This window comes from Aricia agestis, chromosome 1 (genome assembly GCF_905147365.1).
Source record: "Aricia agestis chromosome 1, ilAriAges1.1, whole genome shotgun sequence".
NCBI lineage: Eukaryota > Metazoa > Arthropoda > Insecta > Lepidoptera > Lycaenidae > Aricia > Aricia agestis.
In genome coordinates this window covers 26,569,541-26,590,539 of record NC_056406.1, presented here as the reverse complement: position 1 = coordinate 26,590,539, position 20,999 = coordinate 26,569,541, and the positions used below count along the sequence as shown (strand labels likewise).

The following is a 20,999-nucleotide window of genomic DNA, read 5'->3' as shown; positions in this document are numbered from 1 at the left end:
TAATTTATAAAAATAATTTTGTAAATAAAGTTTTTAATGAAACACTTCTTTTTTCATGTCACTTTATTTCCAGACATACGCACGCACGAGAGTGTATTGTCTATAGTGAGTCTTATTATTAGTTACAGCTGTTACTGCAGACATTATTTTATGTAGGAGACACAGAATTTGGCTTAATGTTGAAAATAAGAAGTCGTTGATACAATAAAAATAAATTACGATACAATTTGCACAAAGAATAACTAACAAGAAAAATATTAAATCAAAAACCTAAGCATTATGCTGCAAAATACCAATACATTACATTACAATTTAAACACTCAGAATAAAATGATCCAATCACACATTTAAATAAGCGAACACTAGAGTCCTAGTTTAGAAAACAAAAAGAACTACACAGCTAAAAATATTAATCATTCACAATTTAAAACCTAAAAATAAATAAGAATATGTGACGTAATTATTTGTGAGTCTGAGAAGCAGAGAAGAACAGTTAGGCTCCTTACACACGCCGCCACCCCGACATCGCCCGCGCCGCGGCGGCGGCGTGTGAAAGGGCCCATAGAAATACAAGGATGAGTAATGCAGCGGCACCGCCGCGGTGGCGGTGCCACTGCCGTTGCGGCGTCGTGTGTAAAGGGCCTTACAATATTGGTCTAAATAATTTGGATCAATTACTAAAAAGAAGTATTTAGGTAGCTAAAATCCTCACCTCGTTTTGACATGATACACTTAAAATGACCCATATTTTTTTTTCAGACTTTCCATACCCACAGTCTTTATTAAGTTAAGCACAACCAAGGAACTACTCGATATTAAGTACTTGGGCACTAGAGTTTGTACTATGACTTGTGACTCAATTTTGCTAGCAACATTTTAAGTTTGGTTATCTCATCTTCTTTAGCAGCTAACTCTTCTCTCAAGGACCGAATTGTGTCGTCCTTGTTTTCTGCTAGTTGTTTCAATTCTTCTAAAAGCTGAGCAGTGTCTAAGCGCTTGCTGGGTCTACGCTGCACTAATTTTCCAATGATGTGTGCAATTTTTGGATAGTTTGCAGTCAGATGTGCTGGTATCTGGCCTTTTCTCAAGTCAGTTATAGTTTTCACGCGCTCCATGTCAGTGCCGAAAGGTTCAACCAGCTCCAGTAATATTATGCCAAGGGAATACATGTCACTCTGTAATGAAAAGAAATGTTTTACAAAATAATTTTTGTGTAGTAAAAATAAAATCGAATTACAAACATATAACCTCCTCCTTTTTGGAAGTCAGTTAAAAATTACAACTTGTACTGTATTGTTTCAAACTGTAATATACATATAAACAAGGTAAGATAATAATGCAATAAATGTATTTTAATTTTTATGTAATGAAGTACAATATAATTAGTTACCTTGGGATTGCAGTGTCCCTCCTGTTGCTCGGGTGCGGCATACAAATGAGTGCCGAGTGCCAGGCCGCTGTGGGACTGCTGCAGGGGACAGGCCAGGCCGAAGTCTCCTAGCTGCACCACTAGACGATTGTCCTCCTTAGCTACGAAAATATTACTCGGTTTCACGTCATGGTGAATAACTCCCCTTGAGTGTATATAATGTAATCCATGTACAAGCTGAGTGAACATGTCAACTAGGACCTCGATGCGCGTTCCCGATACTGGGTAATTTATGTCTACAGGAGATTCTGGCGCCGAGTCAGTAGAGTCGCTGTGGTGAAGAGTCAGATCGTCGGAGTTCTTTCTGTTTAAGGCTATATGCATATTCCTTTCGTCCAACCACTGTTTCAAGGTCTGCTGGCAGAATGCCATCTGTATGTACAGCGTCGCCCATTTCAAGTTCACCCGGGAGCAGTTTTCGTAATCGGTTTCGGAAAAAAGATTGCACAGGGCATTCTCCTGGGAAGATTCCTCGTCAGATATCTTGTCCTCTGAGCTGGCGGCAATCTCGAAACTATCGGAATCTTTAAATGATATTACGAAATCCGAGTGACTATGCTTTTTAGATAATTCTTTAGAATTGTAAGTTTTGAATGACTTCATTATGTTGGGATAAACAGAAGAGATTTTATCGGATTCCATAGAAAACTCCTCGCTGTCACTGTCCATTTGATATTTTCTTTTCATTTTCACCTTGGACTCTACCATGGGTTCGAGCCAGGCGGCCTTGTAATTTACTATATTCTGGTGATTGAGACTAGCTATAGTTTTGACTTCAGCCAGATGGGTCATGAAGGAGTTGACATCAGAAGATTTAATGTAAACCTTTTTGACAGCATACTCCACCCCGTCCAACCTGTGTCTAGCTTTAAACACTGAACCGAACCCACCATTGGCAATAAAGTAGAGTTCCTCAAACTCTTTGTGGTAGCGTGACCACTCCAAGCCGGACCTGGTGATGGGCCACGTTGCTGGGAGGTTTATAGGTATTTCGGAGCCATTGGCAACAGTCACCAGCTGGTAGAGAGCTCTCTGGTACTGACTTCTCATGACCTCAAACTCTCCCATGGAGTACGAGTCGTCTATGAGGTTCATGCTGTGCAGTTTCTCACAAATGGTATTGTACAGCTGATTTGCTCTTCCATTGTCTTTCTCCAGCAGGGAACACAGTTGTTTGACGAGGGACTGGACCAGTAGACTGATAGGAGTTGTAGCATTAGAATTAACAATGTCAATGTCTCTAATGCTGTGTTGCACCGCAGATTCTTGTCTTCGAGCAATGCCTGAAAATATTTGAATTTAAAATATTAATTTAGTTAGTAATAAATAATTAATAATAGTAAACTCATTTTTTTACCTTTAAATGTATTGTTAAGATTACATTTAATGGTAACTAATAAATAGATAAGCAACTTGCACACCAAATCTTCGTCCATTTTTCTGACTATTTCAATAGTTAAAACTTATTTTAATATTGAATAAAAGTCCCACAAAGTAACTTGATATTTCTCAAACAATACAATTGTGTCACTTTGTTGCACACATGACATTGAATTGAAAACATACAGAAAGTTCTAGTCATAATGTGGTTTGTGGTCATAGAATAATTTGTTCACTAAATGATAATAAAAATACTTAGCATTATGTTAGGCAGATAACAAAGAGTGCAACGTGACTGAATGTTGAACATGTTATTGTAAATTAAATGTTCATTTGGTCAGTATTATAATGCAAATTGAACAGTCCTGAAAATAGTAAGTGTGGACTGTGGTCCTATGAAATTACAATATGTCCTTTGTCTCTATTTTGTTTAAAATAATTTTGATATAAATGTAAACAAAAATAAAAACTCAACTAGATTTCAATTCCATAGTATTTGTTATTGCTCTGTTATTACAACATACTATTTCAATAAATTTAGTAGCAGCCTCGCCCCCCATACCGAACTTGTTTGCAATAATTAATGCTTCAACTCCCAAGCGCCCTCATCGGCGGCCGCGATAACAATAGATAAGCTATTGTGTCTGGTTTTTCCACAATCGAGGGATTAAATGAACAATAGATTATCAATAATAATTATTATGCGGCAGCCGGCTGCCACTTGGGGATTGATGGGTTAAGTGTAATCTATAAGAAGCCATTTGTCTTCATTAATTTCCTAGTCTTTAATATAAAAATATTTATTACTAATTATGTAGTACATAAAATATGTAATGAGAGTGTTGATTACATCAGTTCTCAAATACCTATATGAAGGTTATGTTTTGGTATAATAATTATTTACTGCTATTGGATAGAATTTTACCTAAGTCAAAAGTTTTCACAGTGGCAAGTGCCTCCCACTTATCCTGCTCGTTTTGGTCCATCTTCTTGAAAATATTATGGGTAAATTTAAAAATTAATTGAAGGTCCCTGGATTTGTTTTGCTTCCATTGGCAGTGTTGATGATTTTTTTACCTTTATATCATAAGCCCAACATTTTATATTGCATTTCAAATATCACACAATTAAGGATACAATTGCAATAGCACAATATTGCCACAAAGTTTATTTAAAAACAAAAACCACACGAAGTACGATGGTACGATATTACGAATAATTATTGACATTTGACAGTTGACATTTGACATTTGACACACAGTTTTTAATGGCATGCACTTAGTGCATTGCCATTGGCAACTCACCGAGGCGGCCATTTTTAAAAGAAGAAGAAGTAGTGCATTGCCAATGACGATTGACGAAGTACGATCGGACGGGAAAAATTATATTTTTACGAGAAAAGAGGAATTTAGAAAAAAAATTTATTAAGTATAGATGACAGTATATTTTTATATTTACCTATAATACTGATCCTCATGAGTCATGACTTTCCAAAGAACAGTGTTAAGAATTAAGTAATAATAATAATAATAATAATAATAAACATTTATTCAACAAAGTTCACAGTACACTACAATAGAACAAAGCACACAACAATAAAGACAGAGAAAGAAAAAAAAAGACATGCATACTATAAGCCTAACCACATAATAGGTATACTTATCACTTATCAGTTAAAAAAAAAAAAATAGAAAAATAGATCCTTGTGACTGCCAGGCGTTTGACAGACACACAACACACAGCATAATATATAACATAAACTAGATAAAAAATTTACAGTAATAAATAATTCATATTCTTAGAATGTAAAAATAATAATAATAATAACCTATTAAATATGTGCGGTAGTGGAAGTGTAATTACATATTAATATATAAATAATATGGATAAAATAAAATAGCATACTAAAAACATGTAGTAATTGAAATGTCCAGTCTCGGGGCTACTGAAAGCAACTGCAGCTTAGTATAACGTGAGAGGCCACCGTATCGGCTAGACAAAGGCGGCAGGCGGCAGCTTGACGGGATTCCGGGCGAGATAAGGGAACGGGCGCGTGCGCTTCACTTCAGCGCGGCCCGCACGCAGAGCAGAGCTTTATTCGGCTTATAATATTATGAATTATGTAATTGTTTAAAATGACCCAAAGAAAGGTTGTTTGTCAACTCTGTGGCTCGAGTGAAAGAAAAGAAAAACGACCAAACTCGGACACCATATAACACCTATAAGTATTAATAACTATTAACCTTATAAGTCATTCATGACTTATAAGGTTAATAGTTATTACTTATACGTGGGAGAGCCATGCTTCGGCACGAATGGGCCGGCTCGACCGGAGAAATACCACGTTCTCACAGAAAACCGGCGTGAAACAGCGCTTGCGCTGTGTTTCGCCAAGTGAGTGAGTTTACCGGAGGCCCAATTCCCTTTCCTATCCTAACCTATTCCCTTCCCTTCCCATCCCTACCCTCCTTTATTACCCTATTCCCTCTTAAAAGGCCGGAAACGCACCTGCAGCTCTTCTGATGCTGCGAGTGTCCATGGGCGACGGAATGTTGCTTTCCATCAGGTGACCCGTTTGCTCGTTTGCCCCCTTATCTTATAAAAAAAAAAAATGAATCATGAAATTCATGAATCATGAGTCATGCTCGGGCCGCACCTGCGTAGTGACTAGTGCTTCGTGAATCGTGCAAGTTAAAACGATACCATTGAACGATCTGCCAGTATCATCCAATAGTATCGTCTCATACCTAACTACTCATAAGTCATAGCACGAAGCATCCGAGTACGATAGTCGATAGACGCATGTGCGGCAGCGGCATTTATAAAAGCCCGGAGAACGGTCTTCAGTTGCTAACCTTTCTGAAAAAAGTTTTTCTGTCAAATGACAGTGCCACAATGTCAATGTCAAAATTTTCAAAAAGTAAACAAACCCGAATGTGTTGGTTAACCTCTAAATCATAATTTATTTATTAATTTACTTGTTTAGTTTGAGATAAATCTCAATAATAAGCAAATAATCATGAATCTTTTACCGAAAAGTCATAAAGAATTTAGCGAAAAAGATTACTGGAACAAATTCTTCAAAAAAAGAGGCAACAAAGCTTTTGAATGGTAAAGAATAGTTTTTTGAATAGATTTTTGTATTTTTTCCGCTAATCCATTAAATATACATAATGTTCTTTTAAAGGTATGGGGAATACTTAGAATTGTGCAGTCAGTTACACAAATACATAAAACATGGAGATACTATCCTCATGCCGGGTTGCGGCAACTCCAGTCTCAGCGCGGATCTCTATGATGTCGGCTTCCAAAACATAACGAATATTGATGTATCCGAAGTCGTCATTAAACAAATGAAGTCAAAAAATGCCCAACGTAGCAACATGAAGTTTCTCCACATGGACGCTTTGAATACGACGTTCAACGACAGCGAATTTAATGTTGTTCTGGACAAGGGCACGCTCGATGCTCTGATGCCTGATAACTCGGAAGAAACAAATGCAACCATCAACAAATATTTTGGAGAAGTCAAAAGAGTGCTGAAATTAGGTGGACGTTTTATCTGTATAACCCTGTTACAAAGTCATATCCTACACAAAATAGTCGAGTGCTTCTCTGATAAGTCATGGATGCTCAGAATAGTTAGATGTCATGAGGCAGAGGAGAAGAATGCCACAGAAGGAGACGGCACTACTTTGCCCGTCTTTGTAGTTGTTGCTACAAAATTTAAGGAAATGCCTAAACTAGTAAGTATGTTATTTTAAAATACAACTAACATCTAATATGTCATCTGACAATGTGACACAATAAAAATAAATATGTGGTTATTACATGACAAACTAAAATTGTGTAAAACTAGATGTTACCTACAATTGGGGTGTTTTATCTACAATTTGGCAATTATGCAGTTTCTACTTTCTGTCCATTTTGCCACATTTTTGCCAAGCATCCAAATCAGTTCAGACAGATGTACAGACCATTTTCTTTTGATTGGTTGTAGATACTGGAAGCCTGTATGGTTGGAGATAAAATGCTGAGGTTAAACACAACACAGGAGTTGATAGACAATGTAAAAACAGTTCAAGACGCTGCATTCATCACTAATGGACTCGCTAAAACTTCACTAGAAGGAGAGGAGGAGGTAAAAAACTATGTGTTCAACTGCATCAGATATCTCACTCCTTGAAAAAAGTATGACATGTTTTATATTATTAATCCTTTGATTGCGGATTCTTGGAAATCTATTGGGAGTTGAAGCATTTATTAAGGTAAATAACTTTGTAGAGTCAGCTCTACAAAGTTATTTGCATAGCTGGGCATTACCTCGTTAATCCATTAATCGTTATTTAACGAAGTTAACATTTTGATTAACGGATTAACTTTTAAGTTAACTTTTAAAAATATTAACGGACTCGTTAACTTCCGTTAATATGCAGAAGTCCGTTAATCGTTAATCCAATGCCTACTATTTACCGCACGGCACTGCGGCGCGGCGCGAAAACAGGTTCAGGCAGTTAACTGTATGAAACGACAATGCCGGGCGGGCGGGCAGCGCGGCGCCGCGGCACGGCAGCAGCGAAACAAAAACAATACTAGATACATTTTCAGGCGCGTGCGAGTGAGAAGAGATTTGTTTCGTTTTATCATTTCATTACTCAGTGCCGGTGCATATAGAGAGAGTGATTTGTTTATTGTTATTAATTTATTATAAATCATTTGCATGTTGATAAAGAAGAGTGCAGTATAATTTAGTGAGGTAGAATACAATAATTATAGAAGTATGTTGTTTTGTCCCTAACCTGCTAACTTCCAAAACCTTAAACCAACAGGTTTTGAATGTACACTTACACAATGATACATAAGTTATAACAAGGCCATATTATTACACATATTAACGGATTAATGATTAATGTTAACTTGCGTTAATTCGTCCGAAATGTAACGCTTTAACGTTTAACGAAGCTAACATTTTTTTTCTCACGGATTAACGATTAACGAAGTTAACTATTTGATTAACAGTGCTCAGCTATGGTTATTTGCCTTAATTAACTCTTTCGTTCCCAAGAACAATAGATTTCCAAGAATCCGCAATCGAGATATTAATATTTTAAAGGACTAGCTGTTGCCCGCGACTTCGTCCGCGTTAGCATAGTAGATCACGTCGCAAGTATTATTTGTTGTACAAAAATATTCAATGTACAGAATTGACTTTCCTACGATTTTATTATACAGTGTGTAACAAAAATAAGTGATAATACTTTAGGGTGTGTACGTGTTCCTTGTAGAGAGTTCACTGTGAAAGTAGGAGCGCTGAAAGACGAACATTTTTTTTCACTTTTGTATGGGCAAGGGCCCGAGCGTAACTAGTTTCCCCATACAAAAGTAAAAAAAAATGTTGGTCTTTCAGCGCTGCTACTTTCACAGTGAACTCTCAACAAGGAACACATACACACACTAAAGTATTTTACACTTATTTTTGTTACACCTTGTATAGATGTTCCGCGCGGCTTCGCTTGCGTAATTTCACGCGAGCGTACATTTTTCCGCAAAAATAGCATATGCCCCTCGCGTGGTCTATTCTTCATGTTTGCCAAATAACATAAAAATTGCTCCAGTAGTTCTATAATATGCAATTTCATATAATTTCCCCCGTTTTTTTTTCACATTTTCCTGAATTTCTTCGCCCCTATTAGTTCTAGCATTATAAAATATAGCCTATAGCCTTCCTCGATAAATAGGCTATCTACACTGAAAGAATTTTTCAAATCGGACCAGTAGTTCCTGAGATTAGCGCGTTCAAATAAGCCCTTTCAAATAATTTCACGTTTCAAATAATTTCCGTTTTTTCCACATTTCCCTCTATTTCTTCGCTCCTATTAGTTTTAGCGTGATAAAATATAGCCTATAGGCTTCTTCAATAAATGGGCTATCTAACACTGAAAGAATTTTTCAAATCGGACCAGTAGTTCCTGAGATTAGCGCGTTCAAACAAACATAATAAATTTTCAGAATTATAATATTAGTATCTAAGATAAGTCATTTCTTTTAATAAACCTTTTATTTGATAATACAAATAAATTATTCACTATTAATACAATTTCATAAAAGTGACTTGTGTGAAAATGTGATTTTAAGAACACGTTATACTTATAATATTCTAGCCTGTTCTAGTAAAAGGCAAAAAAATTTTTTACTAACATAATATGCATAATTCATAATTTATTCATAATTCATTTATTTGCTCAGAATATGGTACAAAAAGGTGTTACAATTTTTCTGTTTGGACTTAAGCATATTCTACTATTTACATAGTGTGCAAATATAATTAACATTGATTTATTAGCATTGTCTTTTGCAGGTGTCATTAGATCTCATGCAGCCTGGTAAGGAGATTCCGAGGTTCACACTGTACATAATAGACCAGAAGACTGCTCAGACTGTCAACAAGTATGCTGTGTTCATTGTGCCTCAGGGCAGGTGAGTCTCATATTCATAAACATTTTTAAAGTTAAAATTCAAACATGAATTTTAACATTTACGCAACTTCAATTCTGAGTAGTCCAAAATTTACACTGGTGTTGCAGTACATTGTATATTATTATTGCATATAAACTATTCACATACTTTGTTTCTTACATCAACTAGAAATATAATACATATAATATAATATGTCCAATCTATACTATCTATACTAATATTATAAAGGGGTAAACTTTGTTTGTTTGTTTGTTTAATTGTAATGAATAGGCTCAAAAACTACTGGACTGATTTTAAAAATTCTTTCACCATTCGAAAGCTACATTATTTACGAGTAATATAGGCTACTTTTTATTTGTAAAATATAGGGTTCCGTAAGATATTTCAGTTTTTCGGAAACAACCAGAAAATTTACTTATTTTGCGTACGCAGCCTAAACTATAAAAGATAGAACTATACAATGTTCTAAGTAAATATAGATCTCTATAAATATCTACAAAAATGTCTGCGACACACTATACCTATCTATGTCAAGTGAGGCACAACAACCATCTTTTTAATTAAAAATCTTGTTTTTTTTCGGACTACATTTAAACGCATTTATTTTACTCATGCTAATAATCCTTATCAAAATAAATTATTTCATCACTAAGTCCAGTTTATGTAGATTATATTGGGTCTTTGAATGATTAAAATTGGACGTTTGGTTTAGAAGTGGGCGCTACCAATGCGGGGCGCTCGCGGTAGGGGTTTCACTACATAATATTTAATATTATTTAATATTATAATTATTAATATTAAAGTATTTCGCTTATATTATTATTTTATTGAAGTGACTAAATAAGTATAGCACCATGGCAACGTCCATCGCTATCCCGTCGCACAAACAATGGTCGCCGCATAAACTTATAATATACTGTCGTATAGACCACCTGACAACCCGAAAATGCGTGACGTGATTTGTCAATGTGTGCGTGTGCTAGTGATGTATATTTTACTATCGATAGTATAGTATTTTGCTATCGATAGTTTAGTCCGTTCGAGTTATTTTACCTGAGTTTCTATAAGAAATAAATAATATGCAACTTTGACAGATTTTGTATTTCAAATTAGGTATCATAAATTTTAATTGGCAAAAAAGGTGACGATTGAAAAGTAGATACACATTTTCGTTTGGAATGATTTTTCAATCGTCATTCGTCGGATATGTTATGACTTATGACATGAGGTTCTTATAGGGGTAAATAATATACACATAACACATTATAAAGTTACTTATTTATTACTCAGGTAAAATCTATCTGGTAAATCAGCCCTTACATTGCTGCATTGAAAGTAAACGTTGAAAGTAAACAACACACATAGTATATTATATTTTATTCTTAAATTAAATAGTTACATATCATTAAATATCATAATACTTTTGGGAGTGCCTCCGCTGCCGGCGCCGGCTCCCAAAAATATCAGTAATGGGAACTACGGTAAGTATACTGCCGGCAGCCGAGATATAAAACAACGACTGCTGGCGCTGGCACTCAAAATGGGAGCCGGTGATAATGCGTAAAGCGCTGTTCCAGTGCCGATACACAAATTTGAAACAGAAATTATAATTATAATCTCAATTTATATATTCGACTTGTAAAGGTGAAGGTTTGCTACCTATTTGTTCGGCTGTGAATATTTTATTTTTTTAGATAGCAAAATTCACGCATTTTCGGGTTGTCAGGTGGTCTATACGACAGCATATTATAAGTTTATGCGGCGACCATTCGACCATTGTTTGTGCGACGGGATAGCGATGGACGTTGCCATATATATATATATATATACCACGCGAAATCAGGCGGTTGAACGTTGTTGTGTTCTTTAATATTGTGAGAAATACTCATTATGTCTCATTCAGACAGTGATCAGACTGATCTTAGTCATCTAGAAATTTTATCAGACTGGAATGGATCTGATTCCGACGAAAATAGTGGTAACAATCCTATGATTGATGATGATCCTATGATCATTCAGATTTTTAGCTTAGATTTCGACTAGATAAACCGTGCGTTGAAAGCTTACTTGCTGAAAATATAATATACCCTTACTTAAAAGTGAAGGGAACCTGCAGGTATATATGTAGTGACTGTTTTAATTTGTTGCTTAAAAATAGAATGATCAAAATTATTTTACTTTTGGTGCCTGGAAAGGAACCTACTTACGATGCACAGTGTGATAAAAACCTCAATTTTGTCCCACCTTGTTTTTCTTTCAAAATATTATAGTTGATAGCTATATAAACATTAGAGTAAAACTCCGAGATCGATATTCTTTGTAATTTTTTTTAAAGAGAGTCAAATTGGCCTTATTTTTTTGCAAAAAAATTTAATTTACAAAAAACTAATCAAGTAACATTATTTTTGTTTATACTTACTAATTGAATAAACACTTAATACTATACTTTTTTCCAAATTTGGTTAACCTACTGTGATCAAGTAGGGATATGTTAATTTATTTATTAATTTTAGTTTTTCATTATTTTAAGCATTTTAAATTTTAATTTTAAATATTATTTTAAATGTCAAATCAATGATCACAGTATATAATAGGTATTTTGCGTTTTGTTCTCTTCGGCAATAATGGGTAACACTTGGTAAAACTACATTTTCTACTAAAATGTTTTTTTTCTTCATCGTAACAAAGCAAATTAAATAAAACGCGGATTATTTAAGTGATTATTATGTGATCAAGCCGGTAATAATCATTGGTTACCATAAATTTGAAATGAGTAGGTCTTTAATATCAAAACGCAGTATTACCGTCGGGAGGGCTTCGGTTAGCGCGTTACTAACGACTGTTCGTAGCAGGTAGAAGCTAAAATAACTTTGTGAAACGCCTTTAACGGTTCGTTACCCGTAAGTGAAAAACGTTTGGTAGCTGATGTACAGTGACGATTCGTTAGATATAGGAACCGGGCATTAGCAAGGTAAATGATGTTACATAAGTAATTAAAAACTTTAGTAGACAAGTTTTCAAATCTGCCTTAATTATTATAACAGCAGACAGTATTTGCGATTTCGCATGTAAACAAAATATGCACTGCATGCGTCCCTGCGGCACACCCAAACCGGGCACGCCGCCAAACATAATATAAACTTAATATATCTGGAGTTCTGGATAACATATAAACAGCTAGATGCTTCGTTTTATTTTTATACACTTTTACACCTATTTATACACCTAACGTCTATTTTTATGATGTTGTTTATGTTTATGAACAAAATCTGTGTGTGATGATAACCACACAGATGTAGGTTCAACATGCGTTTGGATTATGTAGGATGCGATTTTTATGATCTTTATTTATGAAGCAGTAATTTTAAAGATTTTTGTTAACTCTGTTTCAAATGTCAAATGTTCAAATGTTCAATTGATTATTATAAACGCGTTTTGATTTCTGCCTTTTTAGTACCTTTTTAGGTCGAACAGGTGTTATGACTTATGAATACTTAATTTTTTGTTTAAAAGCTGAATTGATCGTATTGTAGAGTTTTAATTCATTTAATCATCAAGTTGCTCAATAATTGATAATATTTCGAGAGTATTTTCTCAATATCTGCCCGTAAGTACCTACTTTTAATGATAGTTCTTTGTCTGTGTTATAAATAACAATTAATGTCTCTGCATCATATCTCATGTAGATCATGTGTTACATGCAATTTATGATGGCAGAGGTCTCATTCTGCACTGAATTTATGACTTGCTGGTATTACAAGTGTTCAGAGCTATTTTCCCCTTAATTGAACCTTTCTGCCGACGACTTAAGAGTCACCCTCATGGACACTCCGTGGAACATATCCGAACGAACTCTAGCATGTGTCCGCATATATTTCATACCTTGCGGTAATTACCCCACATTATGCCCCATATCGTCAGGTCTGGCCGAGAAGTGTCTAGATGTTGCCGCGCTAAAATTAATACAACCTTTCAACACGTCGTGGTAAACGCTGATATGTAACTAGAAGGTCGGCAAATCTAAGTAGTGTTTAACGGCATATTTATATTATAAGTAGCACATAATGTTAAATGTTCTTAATCCAATTAATTGTCTCAATGTTTTTATCTTTTATCGAAGGACCAACTTTTTTAAACAATACCTAATGAAGGCAATTCTCATGGTCTAAAAGCGACTTCCTTAGATCTTATTGACACAGTACCGTATCTAATATTGGTGTTTTTGATTCCAGTACTGCACCAGCTCTGTATCAAAATAAACACGTGCACTGTGCAACATGCAGATTGCAGTAGGCAATAGTTGTTTCAAACTAGTCCAGTTACTGTAATAATGTTAATGAGCACAAGCTAAAATCGTAATGTATTCCAGTATCAAACACGATTCGGTCTTACTGTCCCAATTTCAGCTGCACGTCCAGGTCACTGTACACCTAGCCTAGATGCGTTGAGTAACAGGTTCTGGGACGTTCGTAGTGTTTACTGGGAACTGTGGCACTTAAACCTTATTGCTATAAGAATAAGAGCGATTGGGTGACGCGCGTTGGCGATGTTGGATATATACGCCGAGGCGGGCGCGGCGGGCGCTCCGCTGTTGACCGGCCCACGGCTCTTGTATTCGGTGTACCATCGGGTTTGACGGACGAAAACAAGAATATTTTTGAAAGTTATATTCGCGCCAAAAATAAAGTTCCAGACGACTGTAGTGTCGTGTGTGAAATTTGTTGCTTTGCGGTGTTTTGAGCAGAAATTGAAAATAGTGTATCTTTGGCAGTGTCAGAGAATAACTTAAAAGCCTTAGAAAAACAAGGGTAGATATGAACCATTTGGCCGAAATATATAGCGCTTAATTTTTTTTACTACGTATTTTAATAATAATAATAATAATCATCTTTATTGATGATAACAATATTATAGGTAAGTACATTGTTTACATTGTTGACAGTAATTATTGTTAACTTAACTTTAATATAAACAATTTTATGGTACTAAGTACCTAAACTAGGTCACATGACCTGTTCTTATAGGTACTTAACTTTAGTCATGTTAGTGCTCGGATATTGTGTTGTCTGTCTGTATGTCGTGTATGGAAAATATGATCCTAGCCCTACGAGTAATCTTGGAAGGAAGGAAATGGGTTGTCGGTCTGTTAATTTTCGTGTGTTACTTTATATTTTAAGGTTTTGTTCGAGTGACTGGTAAAATTAACAGGCAAGTGTCAGTAGATTTTCTATTGTAGTGTAGTCCATGGATAATAACCAATCATGTATAGTGGTTTTACATTGATGTTTGTTTTTATATAGTATGTTTAGTTTTCTATTTATTCTGACAACAGATTCTGGGTGCGTCTGTTGGTAAGAGGGACTACTTCTTGATCTATTAGGGGGTGTTGTTTCAGTGCAATATGTAGATAGTATAATTGACGTACGGTAAGAAGTTTTGAATCATTGTAAAGTTTAAAGGTAGGATGTATGTAGGGAAGGCAATACATTAAGCAAAGCTCTCTGAGCCCTTTCAAGTGTTAGTAGATTCGTTTTGTGACCTCCCCCCCATACGTTTATACAGTATGTTAATAACGGTTTACATAGCGTATTATAGATAATTTTTAATAAGTGTTGACTAGCCGCAAGCCTTATGTTTCTAAATATAACTATCAATTTGCGAATTCTTTGTGATAAATCATTAATGTGTGGAGTGAAGGTAAGAAGGGAGTCCAGTTTGATGCCCAAGTATTTTATATTGGTCACTCTTTCCTCATTTTAAAAAGCAACCATTGATTTAACTAGTATATTATTTTGGTCCCTAAAAATATAAATAGGTGACTGATATCTGATTTATAACTGCGATATCCTCCTGAGCGCAATCGCGTATCGCGGTTGAAGTTAACGATATCAGAATGTTTTCGGCCGGAATTATCCACCGGGGCTTCCATACAACAAATGTAATTTTTTAATCAATAATGGCAATAGGTAGGCAGTAGGCACTTAAAATATCTACAAAATACTCAGTTGTATTTACACTTTAATAATAAATAATAAAATTTAAATAAATACGAATCCCATACAAAAAAAAAACATTTTTACCTATTTTCTCTATAATGGTAGGGAACCCTGATTTTTGCAATTAATGTTTATAAATCATCCACCTTTTTTCAATATTTACTTGTCAATTTCAGGGAGTCGGAGTGGCTGTTCGGCAGTCCGGCTGGGAGGAAGCAGCTGCAGGCGTCGGCACGGTTCGGTCGGCTCGTGGTGGCGGTGCTGCGGCGGGGACACACCTTCGCCTCCCTGGACAGTGTGAAGGACGAGCTTGCGCACTCCGCCAGGATGCTGGCGCCGTACGGGTTCGCTGGACAGGTCGGTTGTTAAAGTCAAAAATATCTTCAACACACATAATGAATGTTGAGATTTTGGCAAAATTGGTACTACCATACTCTTTGTTTGTGAGCGGTGAGGGGCTGATGATGATTTGCCCAGATAGAGCCATTTTAGCATATAACAGATAAGCTACTATACAATATTCATTATGGGACGATCCACGAGCGAAAGCTTCTCAGATGTTTATTTACGTATACAATGATATTAATAAACATTTTTGTGTTTTGAAGTGTATAGCTAAAAAGTCACATAAAAACTAAAAAGCTTTTAGCAGACTCGTTGACTGAACGATTTAACCATCTTCACTATTTCCTGGACTTTCAGATTCCATTCCTGTCTCTCGGCGAGGACGTGGGACGGCGCACGCGCGTGGGAGCGGGGCGGTCGGCGGCGTCAGGCGCGTACGTGGTGGAGGACGTGGACGTGGAGGGGGCGCCGCACCGCCGCCTCGTCTTCCTCGACAACCAGTTCCTCGTGCAGAGCGAGGCCCGGCTTAAGACAGGTTTGTGGAGGACCAATCGGCACTCTGTTGCATTTGTTACTTTTATAATAGGCTCCGGCCTGTTTACCAAACGCTGCGTCCGAGTTTTCTGCCTTTCTGAATACTCTCTAAGCTTTAAAAAAAGCGGCCTGAGGCTGATGTGTTTTTTTTTTCGTTTGATAATAATAAACGAAGCTCATTGATGTAGGCAGAAAGGCAGCTAGCCTAAAGTGGAGCTGGGCAGGGCACGTCTCCCGTATGCACCCGGACAGGTGGGCGCGTTTAACCGATTCAATGCGGCGCACGTTTTTTAAGACTTTCAGTCGTGGCGACATACAATTTTCTCGTGACAGGTGAGCCGTGTCATACGCCATAGAAGTAGATGACACGGCTACCGTGTCACCCGCCACGTTCAAAAAGGTTTATTGTTTTTCTTGGTTTTTACGTGTTTATTATCTTAATTTATTTAATTGAACCCAAACCATTGATGTTAACGAAAGGCTACGTTGTTTTGAGTTGATTTCGAGTAGTTTTACTAAGTTTTAACCTGAAAATAGCAGGTAAGCGATTTTTTTATTCAGGTGTTGCAAACCTTTTGTAGGTTTCAAAGTTAGAAAAATGAGTAAGTATATTAAATAGATCTGGGTTTCCGATGTAAATTCGTAGTTCTAGATAAATTTAAATAATATTATATCGTTTTTCGGTAAATTTTATAAGCACGATAATTGGGTTTCAGTAATAAAGCTTATAGGTACAAGACCACTTTTAACCGCAGGGAAACGTTTTATTCCTATGGATAAGGAAGTTTGCGGAAACAGCTAGTTTGAAATATTTTCGAAAGAAACAACTTAGATTAAAACAAAAATCGTAAGTGGATAAGTAATACTTTGATGTCAAGGCGAGTATTTTTCTACATTATTGTTTAAAAAAAATTGCGAGAACTTGAAAGTCTAAAATAATATAGAATAATATGAACTCCCAATATTACTTCTTTATTTTCTTAAAAGTTGATTACTAAAAAACCCGGCCGCATATTATCCGAATTTCTGATCAGAAAAATACATTTTGACACGTCAGAATTCTGATAGCATGCGGGGTCCACAACAAAATGTATGAACAGAGTGCGTTCCGACGGGAGTCCGGCGGGCGTACTGCCGGGCTAAAAGGGGTCCCTACTTTTTTCAATTCACAGAATATTCAGAAACGAAGCCTATAGGCTTGTTTTACGTGGAAGATTAAGACGGTTTTGTTCGGAGTAGAACCTTTTAAAGTGTAATTTGAGGGAGATACAATCGCTTTCTAAATGATACGGCTCACGTGTCATACGCCACACGTTAAAAACCCATAAGACGCGGCTGCCGTGTAATCCGCAATGAATGCACCTTTTAAAAAAGGTTGGCGGCCCCTTCTTTTTTTCAATTCACAGAATATTCAGAGGCGAAGCCTATAGGCTTATTCTACGTGGAAAATTAAGATGATTTTGTTCAGAGTAGAATCTTCTAAAGTGTAATTTGAGGGAGATACAAGCGTTTTTTAAATGACACGGCTCACGTGTCATACGCCACACGTTAAAAACATGTATGACACGGCTCCCGTGTCATCCGCACTGAATCGGTTAATTTCGGAGTGGCTACCGACTGGTCAGCGTAATAGAGGCCGACCCAAAAAAAGTGGCGCGACGAATTGGATGCGTTCGACAAAGAGTGGCCAGTAACATCACAAGATCGCCAATTATGGAATAAAAGAGGGGAGGCCTTTGCCCAGCAGTGGGACACAGTGGGCCAATAATAATAATAAACTATGCAGCGCCCCCGGCGGTAATGTTCGAGTACTAATCGCTGAAGGACAAAAAAGATGTAAACTTTGAATTTTAAACCATACCAGGCGTATTGCGCTGTTTGGAAAAAACTGTGGTAAAATATGATAAATAAGCATTAGGTACTATTTGCCCTTTAACTAGCCTGTAGAACTATTGAAATGTATACTATTTCAGTTAAGAAGAAGAATAAGACGAAGCATGTAGTGGACTTCGGTTACATATCGCAGTACCACAGCTTCATGTGCGTGGGGACAGTGCTGGCGGCGGCGGGGCCGGGGGCGGTGCTGGGTCTGGGCGGGGGCGGGCTGTGCATGTTCCTGCGGCGCGCCCTCCCCGCCGCCCCCCTCACGGCGGTGGAGCTTGACCCGGAGATGCTGGCGGTGGCGCGGACCTACTTCGACCTCGAGCTCGACGACAGCTTGAAGGTCGAGGTCAAAGACGGCATGGACTTCCTCAAGGACGAAGCAGCTAAAGGTAAGTAATGTTTGATATGAATCCTTACTAGCTAATATTACTAATGGTTCGACTGGTACGAGTATAATGCGAAAGTTTTCAGCTACTAATTGCAGCCTTACCCCCGAAACTGATACGATTTTGATTTACGAGTCCGATTAGTTTCAAATTGAGCCGCAGCACGATTATTCTGTCGGGAGTAACCACACACAATGCGAGTTGTGAAAATCATATCGTAGTAAATTGTATTATTAAATTTTGAAAATGCTGCAAGCAGTATGTGCTAGAGTAACTGTACAATAATATTTCGTTTTATACATGTGCGTGTTTTATTAGTAACTTGTAGCAGTAGGGGACGATCGATACCATACAATAGATATTTAACTTCATCACGATCAGGTGACAAAACAGCACTCTTAATTCCCAGGTACACATTACCGCTGGGTGTTATTCGACATGGACAGCAAAGACCGGTCTCGCGGGCTGTCCTGTCCGCCGCCGCAGTTCCTCACAGACGACGCGCTCGCGCTCGTCACACGAGTTCTGGACGATGATGGTGAGTGTTTACAATAATCGTGTACCGTTTATACGTAAACAAAGCGACAAGTAAGGCAATTTCTAATAGACCATCAAAATACCATGCCTTCTCTCTCATATAAGAATTCTCTTACTAGTTTTGACCTTGTGTATTGGGACCAGTAAAATTGCTACTTTTTATCAGTTTACGTTAATGTCTAGATTAACTTTTGATTTAAAGTTTAAACAGTATCAGTATTCAGTATCTTTAGGAGATTGTTGATCTATGACATACTGATTACTGACTTGCAAACAGCAATATCACTATTGGAAGTCTGTCACCTTCTGTCTTATCTAAGTGTCTAAACACACTAGGCTGAATTACGCCCGCGTAAATTCCGCCGCGTTTCAAACTCACAAAATACGGGCGGAACGCGAGAGACGACACACTATTCCGTCGCGTATTTGTATGCGTTGACATTTGTGGCGGAATTTACGCCGGCGTAATTCAGGCTAGTGTGTTTAGACACTATGAAAAGAAAAAGAACATGATCAAAAAGTATATACGCTCTTTCCTTTTTAACCTAACCTAACTAACCTAACCCTTATAGTTTCGGTCTGTCCGTCTATCCGTCCGCCCGTCTGTCTGTCCGCGGATTTGCTCAGAGATTATAGGACCTACAAAGTTGTAATTTGGCATGAATGCACATATTAATGGTGCCGGCAAAATGGTACATGAAATCTTAAAAAAATATTTTTTTATGGTACCTTCCCTACAAATCAAGCGGGGATGATTTGCGGGGATGATGAGCGAAAAAAAATCATCCCCGTGATTTTTTTTTCGCATCCACCCCATCGTGTGGGGTGTCGTTGGATAGGTTTTTTAAAAATATTATGAGTATTCATAGATTATTTTCCGATTTAGGGATCCGTTTGTGAAATATTAAGTTTTAAAGTAGAAAAAAGTTAGAGTCCAGCGTCCTCCCTTCTACCAGCTAAACGGTTGCTTCTGGAAATGTAAAAAAATTTACGGGAATAGAAAATGTATATATTTTTTTATGAAATAAGGGGGCAAACGAGCAAACGGGTCACCTGATGGAAAGCAACTTCCGTCGCCCATGAACACTCGCAGCATTAGAAGAGCTGCAAGTGCGTTGCCGGCCTTTTAAGAGGGAATAGGGTAATAGCGGAGGGTAGGGAAGGGAAGGGAAGGGAATAGGGTAGGGGATTGGGCCTCCGGTAAACTCACTCACTCGGCGAAACACAGCGCAAGCGCTGATTCACGCCGGTTTTCTGTGAGAACGTGGTATTTATCCGGTCGAGCCGGCCCATTCGTGCCGAAGCATGGCTCTCCCACGTATAAAAATATAAATATGCTGAATTTAAAACGAAAACTATCACGCGCGTGGCCCGACACGCACTTGGCCGGTTTTTCAAAGTATAAATCTCTGATTAATTATTATACAGAACCTAATTACTGGTTATAGATATAAGACTAAAATTTTACTTTACTTGCAATTCCAGGTCAGTTCATATTGAACATGGTGTGTCGAGACAACAGCATAAGAGACTCTACCATAGAGACCCTCAAGAGGCACTTCAAGTATATAGTCACAGTGAATCTCTACGAGGAGGTGAACGAGATAGTGTTAGCCAACAACAGCCAGCCGTACACCAGTGACAAACTAGAGTCAGCCGCTAAAGAGTTGAACAGTATTGCCAGACAGCGAGGACTTGTGAAAATCAAGTGTGTTGATCTGAAGGACCTTTTACAGTCATTGAACTTCGTGTCATAGTGTAAGTAGGTTTAAAGATATATTTTTTACATAATTTTCTATAATATTATTATAATCATCAACTGTTGAGGGGAATAGACTTTAAATAGTGTTAAGTACGATAAAAATTTAATTTATTTACAAACATTTATTAAGAATTCAAAATTAAATTTTAAATGTCTTTTGATTTACAAAGGATATGTTAACTCACGTTAAACAAGCAATGTAAAAATTAAGTGTAAAAAAAATATTATTAAGTTTGTATATACCGGGACATTAAATAAATAGTCATCCA

The 20,999-nt window shown here is 37.0% G+C and overlaps 2 protein-coding genes across 2 annotated transcripts; one reads left to right on the top strand and one right to left on the bottom strand.

Annotated features, from left to right (window-relative positions):
- Positions 1-115: 115 nt before the first annotated feature.
- LOC121736236 (eukaryotic translation initiation factor 2-alpha kinase 1-like) lies at positions 116-4,003 on the bottom strand. The gene is made up of 3 exons (XM_042127354.1): positions 3,735-4,003; positions 1,391-2,712; positions 116-1,175 (listed from the first exon to the last, which is right to left on the bottom strand). The coding sequence occupies exons 1-3, from the start codon at positions 3,793-3,795 to the stop codon at positions 843-845; spliced, it is 1,716 nt and encodes a 571-aa protein (XP_041983288.1). The 5' UTR covers positions 3,796-4,003; the 3' UTR covers positions 116-842.
- A 1,737-nt stretch (positions 4,004-5,740) lies between these two features.
- Positions 5,741-20,958, top strand: LOC121736145 (eEF1A lysine and N-terminal methyltransferase homolog). Its single transcript, XM_042127259.1, has 9 exons — positions 5,741-5,920; positions 5,997-6,555; positions 6,810-6,950; positions 9,168-9,286; positions 15,459-15,639; positions 15,985-16,162; positions 18,135-18,434; positions 18,841-18,969; positions 20,454-20,958. Exons 1-9 carry the CDS (start codon positions 5,829-5,831, stop codon positions 20,723-20,725), a joined length of 1,971 nt encoding a protein of 656 aa, XP_041983193.1. The 5' UTR covers positions 5,741-5,828; the 3' UTR covers positions 20,726-20,958.
- Positions 20,959-20,999: the final 41 nt, after the last annotated feature.